This window comes from Mobula birostris, chromosome 4 (assembly GCF_030028105.1).
Source record: "Mobula birostris isolate sMobBir1 chromosome 4, sMobBir1.hap1, whole genome shotgun sequence".
NCBI classification, from domain to species: domain Eukaryota; kingdom Metazoa; phylum Chordata; class Chondrichthyes; order Myliobatiformes; family Myliobatidae; genus Mobula; species Mobula birostris.
In genome coordinates, this window is record NC_092373.1 from 175,377,858 (window position 1) to 175,401,746 (window position 23,889).

Here is a 23,889-nt window from a genome sequence, read left to right on the forward strand (position 1 = left end):
AAAATCAGGAAGGTGGAAGATAGATGTATTCCAAAAACAAAGAAGTACTCATATAGCAAAATAGTACAACAGTGGCTGACAAGGGAAGTCAAAGCTAATATAAAAGCAAAAGAGAGGGCATACAACAAAGCAAAAATTAGCGGGAAGATAGAGGATTGGGAAGCTTTTAAAAACCTACAAAAAGCAAATAAAAGAATCATTAGGAAGGAAAAGATGAAAAATGATAATGTTTGCATCAGTCTTCACAGTGGAAGACTAGCAATGTGCCAGGTGTTGAAGGGTGTAAGGGAAGAGAAGTGAGTGCAGTTGCTCTTACAAGGGAGAAGGTGCTCAAAAAGCTGAAAGACCTTTGGGTACACAAGTCACCCGGACCAGATGAACTGCACCGTGCGCTCCTAAAAGGGGTAGCGGTAGAGACTGTGGGGGCATTAGTAACGATCTTTCAAGATCGTTGAACTCTGGTGTGGTTCTGGAGCACTAAAAAATTGCAAATGTTACTCCACTCTTTAAGAAAAGGAGGAAGGCAGCAGAAAGAAAATTACTGACCAGTTAGCTTGACCTCAGTGGTTGGGAAGACGTTAGAATCAATTGTTAAGGATGAGGTAATGGAGTACTTGGTGACACAGGACAAGATAGTAGAAAGTCAGCATAGCTTCCTTCAGGGAAAATCCTGTCTGACGAACCTGTTGGAATTCTTTGAGGAGATTCCACGTAGATCAAGGGGATTCAGTGCACATTGAATATTTGGATTTTCAGAAGGCCTTTGACAAGGTGCCACACATGAGGCTGCTTACCAAGTTAAGAGCCCATGGTATTACAGGAAAGTTAGTAGCATGGTTAGAGCATTGGCTGATTGGTAGGAGGCAGCAAGTGGGAATAAAAGGATCCTTTTCTGCTTGGCTGCCAGTAACTAGTGGAGTTCCACAAGGGTCAGTGTTGGGATTGCTTCCTTTTATGCTGTACCTACATCAATTATTTAGATGATGGAATAGATGGCTTTGTTGCCAAGTTTGCAAATGATACAAAGGTTGGTGGAGGGACAAGTAGTGCTGAGGAAACAGGAAGGCTGCAGAAGGACTTGGCCAGATTAGGAGAATGGACAAAAAAAACTGGCAAATGAAATACAATGTTGGAAAATACATGGTCATGCACTTTGGTAGAAGAAATAAATGTGTAGTCTATTTTCTAAATGGGGAGAAATTTCAAAAATCTAAGATGCAAATGGACTTGGGAGTCATTGTACAAAACACCCTAAAGGTTAACTTGCAAGTTGATTGGTGGTGAGGAAGGCAACTGCAATGGCAGCATTCATTTCAAGAGGTCTGGAATACAACAGCAGGAATGTGTTACTGAGGCTTTATAAGGCACTAGTGAGGCCTGATCTTGAGTACTGTGAACAGTTTTGGGCTCCTTATCCATGAAAAGACGTCCTGGCATTGGAGAAGGTTCAGAAGACATTCACCAGGATGATCCCAGGAATGAATGGGTTATCATATGAGGAATGCTCTAGGCCTGTACTCACTGGAATTTAGAAAGATGAGGGGGGGATCTCATTGAAACCTTTCAAATATTGAAAGGCCTAGGCAGAGTAGATGTGGAAAGGATGTTTCCCTTGGTGGGCAAGTCTAGGACAAGAGGGCACAGCTTCAGGACAGAGGGGCATTCATTTAAAACAGAGATGCAGAGAAATTAGAGGGTGTTGAATTTGTGGAATTTGTTACCACAGGCAGCTGTGGAGGCCAGGTCATTGGGTGTATTTAAGGCGGAGATTGATAGATCCTTGATTGGCCATGGCATCAAAGGCTATGGGGAGAAGGCCAGGGAGTAGGGCTGAGGAGGGAAAAAGGATCAGCTATGACTGAGTGGCGGAGCAGACTCTATGAGCAAAACGGCCTTATTCTGCTCCTATGTCTTATGGTTTTGTCTTGTACACTAAAGTAGATAACTTTAAGTAATACCATGTAAATTCCACCTGTGTTGTTCTCACCCTTGAGCCCGCACCCTCACGACATCCTTACGTTGCTCATGACCCTCAGTCCCATCAAGAAAAATGGTTTCTCAGCCAATTCACTGATACGGATTGGGAACAGCCGAGGCTCAAACACCAGCCTCCACAGCATTCCATTAGTCACAGGCTACCAATCAGGGAAAGACCCGTTTATTTCTACTGTTGGCTTTGTCTGATGACCAACTCATTCTATGCTAGTTTATTGCTCTCAATTCCATACACTTTAATCTTATTCACCAAGCCTTCTGAAATTAAACATCACATCCAGTAGTTCCCCTTATTCATTCTATCAGACTCATCCTTAAAGAACTTAAATAGGATATACAAATATTTTCCTTTTGTAAATCCAGACCAACTCCACTGAATCTGATTGTTCTAGGGGTTGTTATTATATCCTTCAATATGGATCCCAGCATTTTCTTTACCTTTGCTGAGACTCTAACAGCTAGTAGTTCCCCGTTTTTCTTCACCCTCTTAAATCATATTTACATCCTTCCAATCTGCAAGAACCATTCCACAACCCACGGAAGTTTGAAATATGACAAGCAGTACATTCCCTGCTTCCAAGACAATTTTTCAAAACTCTAGGATGTAATCTTCAATTCCTTGCAATTTATCAGCTTTCAGTGTCCATGACTCTGTTACTACAGAGAGCTTTCATTTCTCCATAATCAACCTTTGTTTTCCCACACTTCTTTCCATAAACATTACAGTCCATTTTTTTATTTTGTCAGTTTCATTACCAATGTCTTTGTCCTCTTTTACTGTATTTTAAAACACAACCAACCTTAAAACCTACCACTGTTTCTGGCAAATTGATAAGTGACCCGTTTTGATTGAATACCACCTTTAATTTCCCTCGTCAGACAAGGAAAGATCACCCTTGCTTACATGTTTGCGCCTTGAGAGCACTGTAATATCTCTTCCTAATCAAACACAAACACCTTGCTTTTTGTAACTTCATAATTTCCTTTGTGTGTATTTAAGACCCTGGTTTTGACTGAATTATTTCAATTTCAAACTCGATTAAAAATTCCATATTATTGTCACTCTTTCTGAAAGGTCCTTTTATAGTATGATTAATTAGCCCCTTTTTGCTGCACAATGCCAGATCTAAAAGAAGCCCATTGTCTCTTTAGATCCTCAACATATTGATCAAAACAAAACATTCTGTGAATTCACCCTCAATTTATTAACTCCAACCTGACGTTCACTCTCTGAGATTAAAACCCAACATGATTACGGTATTACTCATTACGTGATCCTATAATTTCCGCTCCACCCCAACCCTAATTTGACCACATACAGTACTGTGCAAAAGTCTTAGGCATGTGTATATAGCGAGGTGCCTAAGATTTTTGCACAGTACTGTATTTGTCAATGTGGAGCAGAGAGTGAGCTGCGAATCTGGCGGGAGCAAAGGATGTTGGAAATGGCAACGGTGGAGCACCACGAGAGAGGGGAGGGACAGGCAGCAGAGGAGGAGTTGCAGAGTAGGGGATGATGCAGTTGCTGACACACCCAGCCCTGGGACATCTGGCAAGGTCATGAGATTCCAAACAAATGGTTTATTGATCATTGCAGGATGTCTCTCTGGTGCTTCCCATTCCCTTCCCTTTTCCCAACCATGATTCCTCTCTCCCTGGCCTCTTCCCACTCTCAGTCCACAATAGAGATCCACACAAGAATCAGGTTTATCATCACATGAATGTTTTTTTTGCAGCAGGACGGTACAATACAAAACATTACTACAGTACTATGCAAAAAAAAAAAAATCACTGTTCTTTAGCACTCCCTTAGGGCTTCAATATCTTTATTAGTTCTCCTGAAGTGCATCATTTATCAGGATTAAATTCCATTTGCCCATCTTATTCTTTATCATCCTGTAGATTGATTACTGCCTTCACCATCCACAGTGTGATGAATTAGCTTGTCTCTAGGTAACATGCCGTTTGGTTAGGGTGCCAATGACCATTCACAAGGTTCAGGAATTAGCACTGATCTGGCAAGATCCACAGAGTTTAACCTTGGGCTTGTTTTGGTGTCTCAATTAACACATTTCTCCTCAACTTCAACCCTAATCATTTGTTTCTTGAAGTTCACAACCAATCTATTGCCAATACCATTTCAGGCCAGCACCTTTTAGATCACACTAACATGCTGTGTGAAGTGTTTTTCTTGTCACTCTGCTCCTTTTGACAGATGTCTTAAATCTTGCCTTTTGGTTAAACCCTTCCTGCCTCCTGGAGACAGTTCCTCCTATTTGGTACCAAATGCCATCATGACTTGGAACAGAATCAAATCTCCTCATGACTTCTGTTACAGAAAATTTTGATCTTGAATTTAATTTGTGTATGTCTGCAAGGCACTATCAGGAAAAATAGTCCTCTCCTGGACCCTTCAGACTACAGGTACTAGGGAAATCCCTGTATGAACATGTACTATATATCTGGCTTACCTGAATTAAAATCTATTCATTATTGAACAAACATTATTGAATCATAATCTCAGGATTGCTACCTGTGCCATGTGCTAGCAAGGGCAAGAATAGTAGGGTCAGGCAGATGAATGCATGGCTGAAAGACTGGTGCAGGGGGCAGGGCTTCAGATTCTTGGATCATTGGGATCTCTTCTGGGGGAAGTATGACCTGTTCAAAATGGACGGGTTACACTTGAACCCGAAGGGGACCAATATCCTGGCGGGAAGGTTTAATAGAGCTGTTAGGGAGGTTTTAAACTAATTGGCAGGGGGATGGGAACCGGAATGATAGAATGGAGGAAGGGAAAAACAGAAATAAATCTAAGATAGTGAGCAGTAAAGATGTCAGGAAAGATAGGCAGGTGATGGGGCAAATTTGCAGCCATTGGGATGAGTTGCAGTGCAATTAAAGCAAAAAGTACCAAATACTGGTCTTTAGGTGTTATACTTAAATGCACGTAGCATAAGGAATAAGGTGGATAATCCTGTGGTACAGCTACAGATTGGCATCACTGAGACGTGGCCATCACTGATGCATGTCTCTGGGAGCTGAATGTCCAAGGATATTGGAAGGATAGGCAGGTAGGCAGAGGGGGTGGCATGGCTTTATTGGTAAGAAATGATATCAAATCATTAGAAAGAGATGACATAGGATCGGAAGGTGCAGAATCTTTATGAGTTGAGCTAAGAAATAGCAGGGGTAAAAGGACCCTGATGGCAGTTATTTATAGGCCTCCTAACAGCTGCAGTGATGTGGACTACAAATTACAACAGCAAATAGAAAAGGCTTGTCAGAAAGGCAGTGTTATGATAATTGTGGGGGATTTTAACATGCGAGTGGATTGGGAAAATCAAGTCGGCACTGGATCTCAAGAGAGAGAATTTGTAGAAGGTCCGCGAGATGGCTTTTTAGAACAGCTTGTTGTTCAGCCCACTAGGGAATCGGCTGTACTGGACTGGGTATTGTGTAGTGAACTAGAGGTGATTAGAGAGATTGAGGTGAAGGAACCCTTAGGAGGCAGTGATCATAACATGATTGAGCTCACTGTGAAATTAGAAAAAGAGAAGGCGAAATCCGATGTGTCGGTGTTTTAGTGGAGTAAAGGAAATTACAGTGGCATGAGAGAGGAACTGGCCAAAGTTGACTGGAAAGGGACACTAGCGGGAAGGACGGCAGAGCAGCAGTGGCTGGAGTTTATGCGAGAAGTGAGGAAGGTACAAGGCAGGTATATTCCAAAAAAGAAGAAATTTTCAAATGGAAAAAAGATGCAACCGTGGCTGACAAGAGAAGTCAAAGCCAAAGTTAAAGCAAAGGAGAGGGCATACAAGGAAGCAAAAATTAGTGGGAAGACAGAGGAATGGGAAGTTTTTAAAAGCATACAAAAGGAAACTAAGAAGGTCATTAAGAGGGAAAAGATGAACTATGAAAGGAAGCTAGCAAATAATATCAAAGAGGATACTAAAAGCTTTTTTCAAGTATATAAAGAGTAAAAGACAGGTGAGAGTAGATATAGGACCGATAGAAAATGATGCTGGAGAAATTGTAATAGGAGATAAGGAGATGGCGGAGGAACTGAACGAGTATTTTGCATCAGTCGTGAAGACATCAGCAATATACCGGGTGGCAGGGAAGAGAAGTGTGCGCAGTCACAATTACGACAGAGAAAGTACTCGGGAAGCTGAATAGTCTAAGGGTAGATAAATCTCCTGGACCAGATGGAATGCACTCTCGTGTTCTGAAAGAAGCAGTGGTGGAGATTGGGGAGGCATTAGCGATGATCTTTCAAAAGTCAATAGATTCTGGCATGGTTCCAGAGGACTGGAAGATTGCAAAAGTCACCCTGCTATTTAAGAAGTGGGGCAAGGAATCAAAAAGGAAATTATAGACCTGTTAGCTTGACACCAGTGGTTGGGAAGTTGTTGGAGTCAATTGTTAAGGATGAGGTTACGGAGTACCTGGAGGCATATGACAAGATAGGCAGAACTCAGCATGGTTTCCTTAAAGGAAAATCCTGCCTGACAAACCTATTACAATTTTTTGAGGAAATTACCAGTAGGCTAGATGAGGGAGATGCAGTGGATGTTGTATATTTGGATTTTCAGAAGGCCTTTGACAAGGTGCCACACATGAGGCTACTTAACAAGATAAGAGTCCATGGAATTACGGGAAAGTTACATTCGTGGATAGGGCGTTGGCTGATTGGCAGGATACAGAGAGTGGGAATAAAGGGATCCTATTCTGGTCGGCTGCCGGTTACCAGTGGTGTTCCACAGGGGTCCGTGTTGGGGCCGCTTCTTTTTACGTTGTTCATCAATGATTTGGATTATGGAATAGATGGCTTTGTGGCTAAGTTTGCATGACGATACGAAGATAGGTGGAGGGGCCGGTAGTGCTGAGGAAACAGAGTCTGCAGAGAGACTTGGATAGAATGGAAGAATGGGCAAAGAAGTGGCAAATGAAATATAATGTTGGAAAGTGCATGGTTATGCACTTTGGCAGAAGAAATAAACGGGCAGACTATTAATTAAATGGGGAGAGAATTCAAAGTTCTGAGATGCAACAGGACTTGGAAGTCCTCATGCAGGATACCCTTAAGGTTAACCTCCAGGTTGAGTCGGTGGTGAAGAAGGCAAATGCAATGTTGGCATTCATTTCTAGAGGAATAGAGTATAGGAGTAGGGATGTGATGTTGAGGCTCTATAAGGCGCTGGTGAGACCTCACTTGGAGTACTGTGGGCAGTTTTGGTCTCCTTATTTAAGAAAGGATGTGCTGACGTTGGAGAGGGTACAGAGAAGATTCACTAGAATGATTCCAGGAATGAGAAGGTTAACATATGAGGAACGTTTGTCCACTCTTGGACTGTATTCCTTGGATTTTAGAAGAATGAGGGGAGACCTCATAGAAACATTTCGAATGTTGAAAGGCATGGACAGAGTGGGTGTAGCAAAGTTGTTTCCCATAATGGGGGAGTCTAGTACGAGAGGGCATGACTTAAGGATTGAAGGGCGCCCATTCAGAACAGAGATGCGAAGAAATTTTTTTAGCCAGAGGGTGGTGAATTTATGGAATTTGTTGCCATGGGCAGCAGTGGAGGCCAAGTCATTGGGTGTATTTAAGGCAGAGATTGATAGGCATCTGAGTAGCCAGGGCATCAAAGGTTATGGTGAGAAGGCGGGGGAGTGGGACTAAATGGGAGAATAAATCAGCTCATGATAAAATGGTGGCACAGACTTGATAGGCCGAATGGCCGACTTCTGCTCCTTTGTCTTATGGTCTTATTCAATACAAATAAAAACAAAACACAAAACTCATTACCTTGCCCAGACCATACCTGGAGAATTGGAGAAGGCTTTGGTATTCAGATCTTAGGATGAAAATGGAAGCATTGGAGAAGTGTAAAAAAAAGGATCAGAAGAATGATATTGGAACTAAAAAGGTATAATCATTTGGAAAGATTGAATATACTCAGATTTGCCTCTGGATAAAGCATATTCTAAGGGGGTGATCTTATAAAGGTTTCCACACCTAGGATGAGCTTGACAGAACAGTCTGCAGGGAATGTCAAGGGGTTTTAAAACATTCTAACAAATCCATTAAGGAATTCAGAATGAACATTTTCCTAATGAACATTGGAAATGCAAAACTGGCTCCCATGGGGAGGGATGAAGAAGGGCAGCAGTGACGGGTTTAAGAGGAAGCTGAATAAATATATGAGGTAAGTGAACAGGAGATGGTGATGGAGAAGTGGCGTGGGAGGGATCTGTTGGGTCAAATGGCCTGGATCTGCACTCTAAATCATTTAGAATATATTTTCATCTTCACACTGATGCACAGTTTGACCTCTTACTTCCACCCTGTAGTGGCATTCTAGGTTACTTGTGATCAGAATAAGCTGATCAGTTAGTGAACCAGCACTGATTGTGGAGATACTCAAAACTCAAACAGGCACCTCCAAGTTTAAAGAAACTTGCTGAGATCCCCAGGCCAGTGAAATGGAAGACTCGTTAAAATATTTGGGTCATTGGCTGGCAGCCCCCTGGAGTCCCAAAATTCTCTTTTTTGCTGAGGTCAGTGCATTCAGATCAATCACTTCAGTCGTTAGGCAACTATAAAAATATTTTTTACTGCCTTCCTCAGTCACAGCTTCTGTTAAAGAAAAGCTTCCTTTGGCTCTGTCCTCCTTATTCCCTCTGGAAAATATCATTAATTTAATAAGATTTAGCCTTGGTTTAAAGATTACTTCCAATTGGAACTTTTCAAATGCCCTGTGAAAACTCAGTGCCATTCTATCCAGAAAGATCACTTAGCAATTTAGTTCTTTCTCATAGAATTCCAAGAGCTGAGAAAAACAGTTTATTAAGTCTAAAACTAGACTCTCAGCTCCTTGGATGAATATTAATGATATTGTGTAAAACACTCTCAAGCACTTTCTCACTGGCTATAAATTCTATTCACACACACCTCCTTTCTGTAAATCAGGTTTATATTCACTATCCTCCAACTAACATTTAATAGTGTCTATCAATATTAACCAGCAACTCAGCTAACTTCTTACATCACAATGCTGAAAACTGATAAGATTATACTTTCCTTGAGCTGTGATGCTAAAAGTAAATGAGGGCACAGTACTGTCCTGGAGAGTTAAGTATTTCAGCCTAATTACTGTGTTTTTCTCTACTGTACTGATAGAAGCTCAGAGGGTATCATCAGACTCTCCCCATTTGTTTCTTGTGCACAGTAATCACCACTTGAAGATGAATTTTGAATCTCAAAACTTGAGATTCCCAAGCTGAAGTCTTGTACAGACAACATTAAGCACTTGACATAATCTTGCAATATCCCCTAATATTTCTACAACCTTCCATCTTGGTAAACACACAAATAGCTCACTATAGTTGATTGACACACCATCCAACAACCTGGATGGATTTTTGAAGTTAAGGATGGGTATTTAATCGTCAGCGTGGGCTTGGTGAGTCAAAAGATCCGTTTCTATGCTGTATGATATGATACTATGCACCACTGCAATAAACCATCTATAGTTATTTGCCAAGGAAACTTTGATAGCAATTCCCTTTACCAATGACAAGTGCAGTGCACAAATAGGAACACCATCACCTGCAAGTCACTCCAGACTCGTACTATCCAGATTTGGAAATTTCTTGCCCTTTCTTCACTACTAGGTTAGATCATGAGGACACTCAGTCCTTGTTTATTGTCATTTAGAAATGCATGCATTAAAAAATGATACAATGTTCCTCCAGTATGATATCACAGAAACACAAGACAGACCAAGACTAAATCTGACAAAAACCACATAATTATAACATATAGTTCCAACAGTACAAAGCAATACCGTAATTTGATAAGAGCAGACCATGGGCATGGTAAAAAAATGTCTCAAAGTCTCAATAGCCCCAACATCTCATGCAGACGGTAGAAACGGTAGAAGAGAGAAACTCTCCCTGCCATGAGCTTCCAGCGCCGCAAACGTGCCGATGCAGCATCCTGTAAGCACCCGACCACAGTCCGACTCTGAGTCCATTCGAAAACTTCAAGCCTCCGACCAGCCCTCAACACCGAGCACCATCTCTGCCAAGCGCTTCGACCACGCCCTGGCCGCCAAGCGACAAGCAAAGCCCAGAATTCGGGGTCTTCCCCTCCAGAGATTTCGGATCACACAGTAGCGGCGGCAGTGAAACAGGCATTTTAGAAGTTTCACCAGATGTTCCTCCGTGCTCTCACGTCTGCCTCCATCAAATCAGAATTGTGCACAGCGTCCTACTTGACAGATAACAGATATTCATCACCAGAGAGGCTGCGTGCGCTGCATCGCGCCGCCATCTTCTCCTCCTCCCAAAGGCATTCTACTGGAAGTCAAATTACAAAACTCCCTCCAGAGCAGCACAGTGAGAGCCTCCACCAGATGACTGCAAAGACAAGGCAGCATCTCACCACCTTTTCCAGTACAACTGGGGTGGTAACAAAAGCTGGCTTTGTCGGTGATGCACTGATCTCAAAACAAATTCAAAGAAACAGAGCCTGAAAGGAGCTAGATAATACAAACTTCTTAAATGAGAAGAGTATATTTAAGATGTCAAGCAAGGCTTCAGATGGAGTGTGGAAGATGGGATTAAGTCAGAAAAATTTATGGAAAGGCACATTCAGATCAGACCGAATGGCTTCTGAGGAAGCTATTCCCTCTTTTCCAGTTTCCTGACATCTACAGTCTGATTTTACAATCTTGTCACCTCTGTCTTTCAAATGAAAGTGGATTTTCAAATCTGCTTACTAATAATCTTAAATTTTTCAAATAATTCTGCTCTATTTTAGTTTCTAAAATGTTTATTCAAGTTATTAGTAACCAATCACATCTGGCACCACAAAAATGAATTGCTAAAACATTGGGCAGTGCTTACCATGCAAAGAAAATATGAATCTGCAATGCTTCAATTGCTCTGAGGGTTTAAATTTTTAACAAACTAGAATTAACTTGGTTGGCCTTCAAGGGAGATCAACAAATTATAAGAATTAAGGGTGGTGAAGGCAGCATATGGCATGTTTGCCTTCATAGGTCAAGGCACAGAATATAGAAGCTGCCATGTTATGCTGCAACTTTACAACAGTGATCAGAGTGAGAGAGTAGAGAGGAGATTCATCAAGTTGTCCAGATGGAGGATTTGAGTTTTGGGGAGAGAGCTTCACTTGTTTCTTCAGCGAAGTAGTGGTGACTGACAGAAGTATATCAAATTATGAGAGGCATAGATAGGGTAATCAGAATATTTTTACCTTGGTGGAGGCATCATAAAACAAGAGGGCATAGGTTTAAAGTGACAAGGAAAAAATTAATTGGGATTGAGGGGTAAGTTTTTTTTTAAAAAGTGCAAGAGTGGCCAATATCTGAAACATGCTGCCAGAAGCGGTGGTAGAATCAGATACAATACTAAATTTAAGAGGCATTTAAACAAATACTTAAGACATAAGAAAATAGACCCAATCAATGCTAACACATTGGATAATGTAGATGAGCATACAAATTGGAATGGATGTGGTAGGCCAGAGGGCCTATTCCTGTGGTGCACAACTAATAACCCTATCCCTAATATTCAACTTTATGACTGTGCCATCTTCAAATAAACATTCCTTGAACCATTCAATTTGCATTTTAAGTACATCAATCTTACATCTGCAATCATACAACTTTTACATGCACTACAACTTGCACCAAAACAACTCAAAAATAATATTCATCATGGACATCGCATGGATACAAAGGGTATATACATCCATGACTGTTCTTTCTTGCTTCAGACCACCTCAATTTCAGCACCTAACATCATTTAAAAGTGGATATTTCAGAAAAGTTGCACCGCTATATCAATGCTGTCACTGAAGTCCCATGTCTTGAGCTAGGAAACAAATTATGTAAACCAAAGAACAGGAGAAGGTGGGGAATTGGAAGGAGTACTTTACATCACCTAGGTGAAATAATTTTTCTTAATTGGCAGTCTTCTGGTTTTAGAAACACTACATTCTTACAAGTGCAGGGGATTCATAAATTGAATTCTTAATGGGAGAAGTAGGATTAGACAAGCTTGAACAAATGGAGAACAGAAGCACTGATGAGTTGAATTTTCAAATGAGAGAGCATTAGGCATTCAGCTGTACGTGTACAAACCTTGCTCCAACTCTGTTCATACCAACAGATTAATTAGCCTCAAAACATTTGTGAAATACCTAATGAGTTTTATTCTAACTGAAAATTACAAACTAGTGGACCATCTCTAACGAAGCTTCAAAATGAAATAGAATTTTACATGAGTGACACATATATTCAATAGAAAAACCAGTTGCCAAGAGTCAGACTTGACCCTCCATCAGTATAATGACTCAACAGAGCATCAATACAAGATATGCAGCACGAACCATTTACTGCCGTAAAAAAAAATCAGTGTTACTCAACATACACAAGCACTAAAATTGCATGAAATTTACTATAACAGCTCATTTGTTCCATATAGTCTAACCAGTTCTTTGATATCCTAATTGTAAACCTTCTTTTGAGTACCACACCCAGCGCCTCCATGCATATTTCCCGTGAAATGGAGATCGGTGTAAAACCCAGCACTTTGGTATAGCAGTAACTATTCTCTGTTAATAATATCCATATACAATAATTGAAATTAATGAAGAGACAGATAGCTGTTCCAGCAGGCTTGCCACACATGATGACCATAGAAACATAACACGGCGCTTCCATTGACGCTGATATCCCATACTTCAATGTGATTTCTTAATAGAGACTGAAGATGCTGAAAATTGGGGTAAACACAGTCTACAGGAACTGCCAACTTCCTCCAACATATTGCTTGAGATTTCTCAATGGTCTGGCCTTTGCTTGAGATTTCTCAATGGTCTGGCCTTTGCTTGAGATTTCTCAATGGTCTGACCTTTGCTTTGGAAGCATGTTGGATTTTGACCTCATCATGACAGTAGAGGTTTCTGTCTGGGTAGCCTCAAACCTGATGGCATGAACATCAATTTCTCAAACTTCCAGTAATTGCTCACCCTCCCTCATCCCATTTTTCCTATTCCTCATTCTGGTTACTCTCTCATCCTTTTTCTTCTAACCCATCCACCACTTTTCTGGTTTCTCTCCTCTTTCTTCCACGGTCCACAGTCTTCGCCTATTAGATTCCTCCTCCAGCTCTTTACCACTTCCACCCATCATCTCCAGGCTTCTTACTTCATCTCCCCACCGCCATCTACTCACCTTTCCCTTCACCTGGTCTCACCTATCACTGGCTAGCTTGTAATCCTATTCTGGCTTCTGTCCACTTCCTTTCCAGTTTTGATGAAAGGCTGTTTGTTCCTCCCCCCCCCCCCCCCCATAGATGCTGCCTGAGCTCCACAAGTACTTTGTGTATTGCTTGAGATTTCGAGCATCTGTAGAATCTCTTGTGTTTATAATAAACCAGACACACTAGCCTTGTAGTAACTCACCTGTGACTGGTGCTTCAATGTCGAGCATAGTCTTCTCTTGCCGGAGAATGGAAGCTCCTTCTGTTATAATCCGCATCGCGACTGTCTCCTCTACCCGGCCTTCCTTAGTAAGGTGAGCCTTGAGTATGTCAACCCGGGGTTTCCCATCATGGTCAAAAACCTCCTTGAGAGTCAGTCGGTGGCTCGGAGGGAAGGGTACAGCTGTGGGCAGGAAAGGGATCAGAGCATCAGCATGTGTTGCATGAAAATGCCGCATTCCAGAACCTGAACTTCTAGCAATTCAATTTCCTTATTTATGTCAATATTTCATTTACCAGATTTTTACAGGAATGGAACAAAACATTTCTGCTGTCCTGTCCTTGCATGTGTAATGTCCCTACATTGTGGATCAATGATTCACACTCTTGCCTCTGACATGGGCGGTTGTGGGTTCAAGCCCCCATTCTAGTTATATGTGTGGATATTTGAATAAAGTTCCAAGGAAATAATTACACTGTCCAAGAAGATCACAAGACAAAGGAGAAGAAGGTGACTTTATGGCCAGACATTAAATAATATACCTAGAGACAGAGCACAAAAACAGGCATTGATCCAAGATGACCAAGATTCCATCTAAGATTATGCCATTTGCCCATAACCCTCTAAGCCTTTCTGATTCGTGTAAACAATCACAGATTGCATGGAACAATGGGGTTTATTCCTGATGTATGGGGCAACATAGACTTTAAATGACTATTAAATAAACTCGTGGTCATTATAATGTTGCGGGATCTTGCATTGTGTCAACAAATACCATACTCCCCACATTACAACTAAAGTGTGTTAATAATACATCACCATAAATGTTTAGCACACAGGGCACACTGGACTGTGAAATGCTCCGCCAACTTTCAATCAGTAGGATGAATAGGTTCTGCTGCTAGTACACAGTAATTCAGATCAATCGGAGTGAACTTCTCTCTCTGCAGAAACTACTGGCAGAATTCTGTACTACATCAGACAGTGTGACTGAACTAGTGTAATGCAAAGAACAGGATCACAACATTACTCCATCTATTCATACACGTGGGAAAGCATCTGCCCTCAGGCATTATGGTGGGGGTGGGGGATAATTATTTCCCTCCCCCAACAAAAAGTAATACCGCAGCGCATGAAGGAATGATTTACAGATATTAATTGAATACAACTCTTCAAAAACTGTTCAATTATAGCCTTGTAAGTAGTTCTGCTCTCTCCTCCTTTCCAACAAATATAAATGTGGAGTGTTTACATAATGGCCACCTTCAGCTGAGTAAGATTGTGCATCAAGGCATTTTGCCATTTGAATTGCTCAGCACCAGAGTCCTTGAAATCTACCTCTGACCAACCTGTGCTGCTGAAACCCTTCTCCATGCCAGAGTGGCTTTACACCTTCCACCCTTCATAAGCTTGAGTTTACCCAAATTTCTGCTACATGCATGCTGATCCAGGCTACCCCCATTCACCCAATACATGCTGGTCTCTGGGACTTCCATTACTGTTACAGCTAACCACCAAACTTCCTGCCTTCCTTCAGGGAGACAAGTAAGAATAACTACTGATCTCAGACTCTCAATCAAATGGTTTTGCAGAAACCTGAACTGACTACACTTGTCATTTGACCTCCATGCATTTTACATGATTTTGAATACCCATCATCTCCTAATACCAAAAGAGCAAGCACCTTGGCTGGAGGCCACAACAAATTTTACTTCACCTTTGTGGGAGAACTAGCTACATTTTTTTAAATAATCAGAATTCGTAACTAACAATGACAAGACTGCATCAAGTCTGGCTGTAAAAACTGATAGCAACAGCTGGAGTGGCACTCACTCAAATCAGGACAGTGCCATCAGTGATACCCTGGCTTTCCCATGCCACACTGCTGAAGTAATCAACAGTGGCCTGATGTGAACTTCAACATCAAAGTCACGGGGGGGGCGGGGAGGAGGAATCTCACCAAAGAAGCCTGCTACATCCTTAAAGGGAACTCAGCAGATTACCTCCCGCTTCCCCTTTGCAGCCAGCTGCACAAGACCATTATCTATTCCTACTAAATGCAATGTTTTGCACCAGATTAAATGAATTAAAGTAATGAATATTTAGAGGATCTTCAATACTTAAACAAAACTGAAGCAGATCATCTGAATTAAACAGCTCTAAATTAGCAGACTGTATAAACAAGCCTTTGAAGTACCTATTTCTTTTTGATACGAATATAACAGAAAAGACTAAAAACCTTTTTCTTGAATTGTGGAATACCTGCCTTTCTATGGTTCAGGTGCTAAAGGGTACTTAATGATAATTTTACTTGCAAGCAATTATGCTTTTATATGACACAAACACCAGGAATTCTGCAGATGCTGGAAATTCAAGCAACACACATCAAAGTTGCTGGTGAACGCAGCAGGCCAGGCAGCATCTCTAGGAAGTGGTACAGTCAACGTTTCCAGCCGAGACCCTTCGTCAGGACTAACTGAAAGAAGAGCTAGTAAGAGATTTGAAAGTGGGAGGGGGAAGGGGAGATCCAAAATGATAGGAGAAGACAGGAGGGGGAGGGATGGAGCCAAGAGCTGGACAGTTGATTGGCAAAAGGAATACGAGTGGATCATGGGACAGGAGGCCCAGGGAGAAAGAAAAGGGGGAGGGGGAGGAACCCAGAGGATGGGCAAGGGGTATAGTGAGAGGGACAGAGGGAGAAAAAGGAGAGTGAGAGAAAGAATGTGTATATAAATAAATAACGGATAGGGTACAAGGGGGAGGTGGGGCATTAGCGGAAGTTAGAGAAGTCAGTGTCCATGCCATCAGGTTGGAGGCTATCCAGACGGAATATAAGGCGTTGTTCCTCCAACCTGAGTGTGGCTTACCCTCGGTACCTCTTCCTAGAGATACTGCCTGGCCTGCTGCGTTCACCAGCAACTTCGATGTGTGATACTTCTATATGAAACTGGCATTAAGCAGCCTGATTCAAATCTCCATGACTATTACAAGCTAACATTAATATTTTACCAAAATATACTGTGAAGCTCTACACTTAAGTAGAAATGCTGAACTCTGGCACCATCTCAAAATATAGTTTTGTTCTGAATTCTGTATAAGCACAGAATACTTTACAAATCAATAATTTCAGAAACACTTAGCAATCAAACTGAAATTTACAAAGAAACTTTAAAAAAGATTTGTTCTGCAGCAGCCAGTAAAATCCATACCACTCCACCCACATAAATTGAAAGCTTTCACTTTCACTAGAAGCTTCAATTTGTGACCTGTGAAAGAATGGGTTAATAGTTACTCTTACTGAGCTGGGAAGTTCCATTCACCTTCCCTTGGCTTTCTGTGTAACAGTGATAACCCAGGCCTGAGATTCTCGTCATGCATTTGAGGCTCTACAACCAGTAAAACTGCTGACATTGCATGTACCATCTAAGAAATAACTGCAACCTTCAACCTTCTCTCTCCCTATCCACCCTTTTTGATAGAAATTTTCGTGAAAGCCCAAATTCTTAAGGCCCTAAAGACCCTGACTCTAGGCTCACAGCCATTACTTTTTGAGAAAGAATATAAATGGACAAGTTGCATTTTCAGATCATCAGAACACTTCAGATCATTTGGAGTTCAACAGGAGAGCAAGTCATACAAAACTAGATGCTGAAACCAGACCAGACCACAGGAGCTGGTTTTAAGCAGTCTTTTAAAGTGATTTATAGAGAAAATTCCAGATCTTAGCACAAGGAGGTACCACGGAGAGATGAAGAGGAGGTCTGAATGACATAGCACAGATACTCAAAATACTCTACTTCAGTCAAGAAATAAGTATAAGAGCTGGGACAATAAATTGCAGTAAAACAAGTCATTGGTAAGGTTGCTCTTGGAGTATTGTGTATAGTTTAGGTCACCCTATTATAGAAAATGTGATTAAACCGAAAACAGTGCAGAAAAGCTAGGAGAATGTCGTCAGGATTAGAAGACCTGAGTTATAAGGGAAGATTGATCAGGCTAGTTCTTTATTCCTTAGAACGTGGGAAAATGAGGAATTATTTTATAAAAATGTTTAAAATGAAGGGCATTGATAAGCTAGATGGCAACAATCTTCTCCCCAGGGTAAGGGAGTCCAAAATTATGGGGCATAGATTTTAAGGTGAAAGAGTTATAAGGGACCCAAGCAGCAATTTTTCCACAGAGAAGTGGTGAGCATATGGAACAAGCTGCAAGAAGAACTGGTTGCCAAAGGTACAATAGCACAATTTAAAAAGGTATATGGAGAAGAACAGCTTAGAAGGTACAGGCTGAATGCGGAAAACCAAGACTAGCTGGGTGGGCACAGAGTTAAGCATGGACTTGTTGGACCAACAGGCCTGCATTCATGCTATATTGCTCTATGGCTGTAATTATAAATCACAAAATTCAATCCCAAACCACACACTGATATGGATATTTTCATAAATTAAGCTTGTGACACCTGCATTTTCATTCTTTCAATTATCATGCGATGTTTTGGGAAAACAACTGTCCTCTAACCTTGTACAGTTTACATTAAACGTGAACAGTTTGCCATTAGTATTCAAAGTTGTGATCAAAAACAAACATCTCCACAGGGACGAGGGCGCCAGATGCATTCTACATCTGTGGCAGCAACTATACAGAAATAGATGAGACAAACTAAGCATGAAACGATCTATCAACTGCTGAGTCACACACAACCCACATGTCACTGTCACACCTACTCCACCCAAAAGTTCACACCCCCCTTATCTGAACATAAAGCAAACCATCAGATCCCTAGATAGTGATAAAGGCCCCTTGACAACTTAGATGTTATAATTCATTGTCCCAGGTCTCAAATACAACATGTGGAACCAGATCCCACTGGGAGTGCAGATCAGAGTACATGAACACCGAGTCAGTATACAGAGCAAGCAGACTGCACCACACCTCATTTAGCTACTAAACTGATGAGCATTACACTCATTTTAAGCCATCATGAAGCGTCCTAGGCAAATCAAGCAAGAGTTCACAGTTCTCCCTATAAAATAAGTGGAGCAGAGTAAGAAACTGCTGAAACTGATACAAAGGCAGAGGGAAAAATGATGATCTCAAAGCAGTTAAACATCCAACTTATAACCTACTAGTATTTTTGTGCAAAATTTTGTAAACTTGAAGATGTAGTTAAGAAACAACAGGTGTTAAGGTACAAAAAGCCAACATTTGTTTTTGAAAATCATTTGCCAAAACAAATGGACCTGTGTAGCTAAAGATTAAAAGATTAGCTTTATTTATCATATGTGCATCAAAACAGACAGTAAAATGCATCCTTTGCATCAACAGTCAACACAAACAAGTGTAGCCATGCTTCCGGGGCCAACATAACATGTCCATAACTAACTGACCCTAACTGTATGTCTTTAGAATGTGGGAGGAAACCTGAGAACTCTGAGGAAACCTGGGTTGTTTTATTTTACAAAGATAGTGAGATGGGTGCTTGGAAAGCCTGCTAGTTGTGATGGAGATAGCAAATATGGTGGTGGCACTTGAGGCTTTTAGACACATGAATATGCTGGGATGAAGGCATCAATTGCAAACAGAACAGAATTAGCTTAATTTGGCATCATGTCCAGCACAGACTTTATGAACCAAAAGTGTTCCATATTCCCACACGCAATATCAGAACATCAGGTAATTAATTATTCTAGTGGTTGGACTTTGAAAACAATGTAAACATGATGCTTCAAATTCTGAAAATCCACACACAACTCCAATAAATACTCCAGCTCCTGTGGACAGCCACAGGTATCAAACCAGCCAAATGACCTATAAAATCTGATCACATTTTCAAGCAATGAGCATGACTAAAATTAGTTCTAGACACAGGAAAGAACTTGCAACAAAGTTCAGAAATAGATTGACAGCAATGGAATCTTTTTTTAGTTGACGCTGAATGAGAGGTAAACTGTGGTCTGAGAGGCTCCCCTCTTTTCCAATAGTGCTATAGGGTTATTTACGGGGGAATGGAAAGCACATTGTTGGTGACTGGTTCAATGTCTCATCTGAATGATAGCATTTCAGCACTCTACCAACTTTTGTAGTGGAACTTGAATTGTTATATTCTGACTTCAAATGAAGATTTCTCTCGCCTCATCTTCCTGGGTAGTCTCTCCAGATTTCAGACTGAAATGTTTTCATTCCAATTGTGTGGATTCTGAGAAGGCTGATCAGGCCAAAGTGCAAAGTGATAGATATATAGATATGATATTGTTTGAACTGTATGTAATTTAATGCTAGGAGCTTCGAACATGAATCAGTACATGGAACTATGACGTTGTGGCCATTACTAAGACTTGGTTGAGAGAGGGACAGGAATGGGTGCTTAATACCCCAGGGTTTCAAAGTTTTAGAAAAGATAGAGGGAGGTTGGGGGGGGGCTGGAGGGAAGGGTCGGAAAGAGTTGCACCACTAGTCAAGGACAATATTACAGCTGCACTCATAGGGGACATAACGGAGGGCTCCACCACTAACTCAAATATGGAGAACTCAAAAATAGGAAGGGTACAACTATACTACAGATGGGATCATACTACAGATTCCTGCAATAGCCATCAGGACATTGAGGAACTGATATGCAGGCAAATTAAGGAAAGGTGTATGAATCGTAGGGCTGTTGTCTTGGGGAAACTTCAACTTCCCGAACATAAACTCGGACCTTCTTAGTGAAGTGGATTAGAAGAGGCACAATTTGTTAGGTACATCCGGGAGGATTTCTTAAATCAATCTGTAGATAGTACAAGAGAGGCTGTACTGGATCTGATGTCAGGTAGTAAACCTGGCCAGCTGACTGACCTTACATTAGGTGAGCAGTTAGGGAACAGCGACCACAACTCCACAAGTTTTAAGATAGCTATAGATAAGGACAAGTATGGACCTTGGAAGAAAACATTAAACTGAAGCAGGTCAAATTATGGGAGCATTAAATAGGAACCAAGGAGAGTTAATCAGGGCAGCACTGTAGCGTAGTGGTTAGCTTAAGTCTTTACAGTACCAGCAACCTGGGTTCAATTCCCGCCACTGCCTGTAGGGAGTTTGTATGTACGCCCCATGATTGCTTGGGTGCTCCAAAGACTTACCAGGTGGTAGGTTAGTTGGTCATTGCAAATTGTCACATGATTAGGCTAGGATTAAATTGGGGAATTGCTGGGCATCACAACTTAAAGGGCCTATTCCACGCTATAACTTAATAATAAAAAGAATAATCTGGGCATCTGGCATGTGGAGGCTGTTTAAAGACTAACTGCACAGAGTACAATACAGGTATATTCCTGTCAGAAGGAAGGGCAAGGATGGTAGGTAAGAGAATTTGAATGTTGAAAGACATGAAGAATTAAGTCAAGATGAAATAGGAAAAGTAAAGCTTAGGACACCGGAATCAAACAGAACCCTTAAGGATTATAAAGAAACCAAAAAAGAACTAAAGGAAATGAGGTAAGCCAAGAGGTGCCACAAAAAGTCCTTGACAAGTAGGATTGAAGAGGATCCCAAGGCATTCAATACCTAGTAAATCAGGAGCAAGAGGATAATTAGAGAGAGGGAGGGACTACTAAAGGATAAAGTAGAACATATTTGCTTCAATGCAAAGGATGAGGGTGAGGTCCTTAATGAGTGCTGTTGGGTCTCTTAAAGAGCACTAAGGTGAAAAAGTCTCCAGAGCCTGATAGAATACACCCCAGGTTATTGAGAGGGGCAAGTGAAGAGATTGCTAGGCATTGACCAGTATCTTTGTGTTCTCTCGAGCCACAGGCAAGGTCTTGGAGGACTGGTGAGTAGCTAATGTTTCATTGTTCAATAAGAGAACCAGGGATAATCCTAGAAACCACTGACCAGTGAGTATCACTTCAGTAGTAGGGAAGTTACTGGGCTGAATTCTTTGGGAAAAGATTTATGAGCATTTGGAAAACTATGATCTAATTAGGGAGACCCAGCATGGTTTTCTGCAGGTCACAGCACGTCTGGCTAACTTGATAAGAGTTTCATTGAAAAGTTGATGAGGATGATTGATGAAGGTAGAATTGTGGATACTGTCTACGTGGATTTTAGTAAGACACTCGACAAGGTCCCTCATGAGAGGTTCATCCAGAAGATTAATATGCATAGGATCAATGGTGAATTGGCCATTTAGAACAAACAATGGCTTGCTCATAGAAGACAAAAAGTTGGTGGTCGAAGGGACTTATTCCAGCTGGAGATCTGTTTTTAATGACGATTTAATGATGATTACAGGGATCTGTACTGAGACCTCTGCTGTTTGTGATGTATATAAATGATGTGGATGAAAATGTAGATGGGTGGGTTAGTAAGTTTGCATATAATACAAAGATTGGTGGTGTTGTGGATAGGGTAGACGATCAATAAAGAATACAGAGAAATTTTCCACCCATACCTGTAACCCAGTACATTTCCCTGCAAAAACATCATCCCAATTCACACCCGCAAGTTCCAGCCTTATAGCCTCATAGCCTCATAATTTGCCCTTCCCCAATTAAAAATTTTCCTGTCCTTTCTGATTCTATCCTTTTCCATGATAATGCTGAAGGCCAGGGTATGTGTATGATACAGGTATGTGTATGATACAGGTATGTGGAGGCAAAAGAGATTAGTTTAGTTAACCATTTGATTACTAATTTAATTCATTATGACATTATGGGCTGAAGGGCTGTGCATGTGCTGAACTGTTCTAAGTTCTATTTCCATATGGTGGCAGACATACTTAGTAGGGCAGGTGGGTACTTGGTGTTTGCTGGGCTTTTCCCGTACTCCAAATACATTGACTGAAGTTTCTCAGTGCCATCACAAATTCACTATTTGGGAAGGTCATGGGCCGGAGATACCCAGGAATGGAGCTATTTTCTATTTTTCCCCCCCCAAAGAGGTTTGAAGAACACCCTTCAAGCATTTCCTCTCTTCACTTGACAATCCCTTTCCATAACAAAGCCAACGTCAACAATGTTGAGGAAATTCCTGAACTTATGGTACCAGTAGCCACCTGTTGGTCCTAGGTAAAAGTGGAGCCAATAAAATCAAGAGTTTGGTGGTAGGCTGCCATGCAGAGTCAATTTGTTTTGCATACAAATTACTTCACTACATTTTTGAAAGAAACATATTATTTCCACATGCCAGTCTACAAATAAAGCTACAAAGAAAATGGAGCTGCTAATTAACAACAGTTAAGACAGCATTAAAAAGTGTTAAAGCCAACATACTGATGCATAAACAAGTGCCTAAATGTTAGCCAAACAAGGACCATTCTTCTTTAGAAAGTAATCAGACCTATAGTTATCGACAATGAAGAGCAGAAAAGAACTCATTTTAAGGTCTCAACCTTTCAAAGTTTAGATCTAGTTTATGTTGAAGGATCATAGCACAGCAGGAGGCTGAAATACTTTAATATCTTGCCACGTGAAAGTACTTATTAACCATAGACGATGGCTACTCATATAACCTGGGGTCCTGGACAGAGTCGCTGCTGATGTCAGAACTCCTATGAGCAATTTTACATTTTTACAGCACAATTATTTTTTTCTGGCATTCTTTGACCCAAGACCATTTACCATAGCCTCGTGATAACTCAATTTACCAGATTTTAGTTTGATTGTGCGTTTAAGTCCACTCCAAAGATTAAGGCACCAAAAAAACGGTTTCCAGTTCAAAAAGTTCAAAGTTCAAAAGTAAAAGTACATATATGTCACCAAATACAAGTCTGGATTTACTTTCTTGTGGGCATTCACAGTAACTGCAAAGAAACAATAAAATTAATGAAAGCAAACACAAGGAAATCTGCAGATGCTGGAAATTCAAGCAACACACACAAAATGCTGGTGGAATGCAGCAGGCCAGGCAGCATCTATAGGAAGAGGTACAGTCGACGTTTCGGGCCAAGACTCTTCGTCAGGACTAACTGAAAGAAGAGATATGAAAGTGCGAAGGGGAGGGGGAGATCCAAAATGATAGGAGTAGACAGGAGGGGGAGGGATGGAGCTAAGAACTGGAAAGTTGATTGGCAAAAGGGATACATGGCTGGAGAAGGGAGAGGATCATGGAATGGGAGGCCTAGGGAGAAAGAAAGGGGGAGGGGAGCCCAGAGGAAGATGAAGATGAAGAGCAGGCAAGGAGTTATAGTGAGAGGGACAGAGGGAGGAAAAAAAGAGAATAAAAAAGGGGAGAAATAAATAGATAGATAGTTAAATAAATAAGGGATGGGGTAAGAAGGGGAGGAGGGGCATTAATGGAAGTTAGAGAAGTCAATGTTCATGCCATCAGGTTGGAGGCTACCCAGACAGAATATAAGGTGTTGTTCCTCCAACCTGAGTGTGGCTTCATCTTGACAGTAGAGG

The 23,889-nt window shown here is 41.2% G+C and overlaps 1 protein-coding gene across 4 annotated transcripts in view; it reads right to left on the bottom strand.

Annotated features, from left to right (window-relative positions):
- The window catches only part of LOC140196775 (protein phosphatase 3 catalytic subunit alpha), a 283,355-nt gene that overhangs the window by 139,052 nt on the left and 120,414 nt on the right, over positions 1–23,889 (bottom strand). For all 4 annotated transcript variants that reach the window (XM_072256543.1, XM_072256541.1, XM_072256545.1 and 1 more), the window contains exon 2: positions 13,493–13,693. In XM_072256543.1, the coding sequence (XP_072112644.1) occupies positions 13,493–13,693 (201 nt within the window). The remainder of the gene's footprint in view (positions 1–13,492; positions 13,694–23,889) is intronic.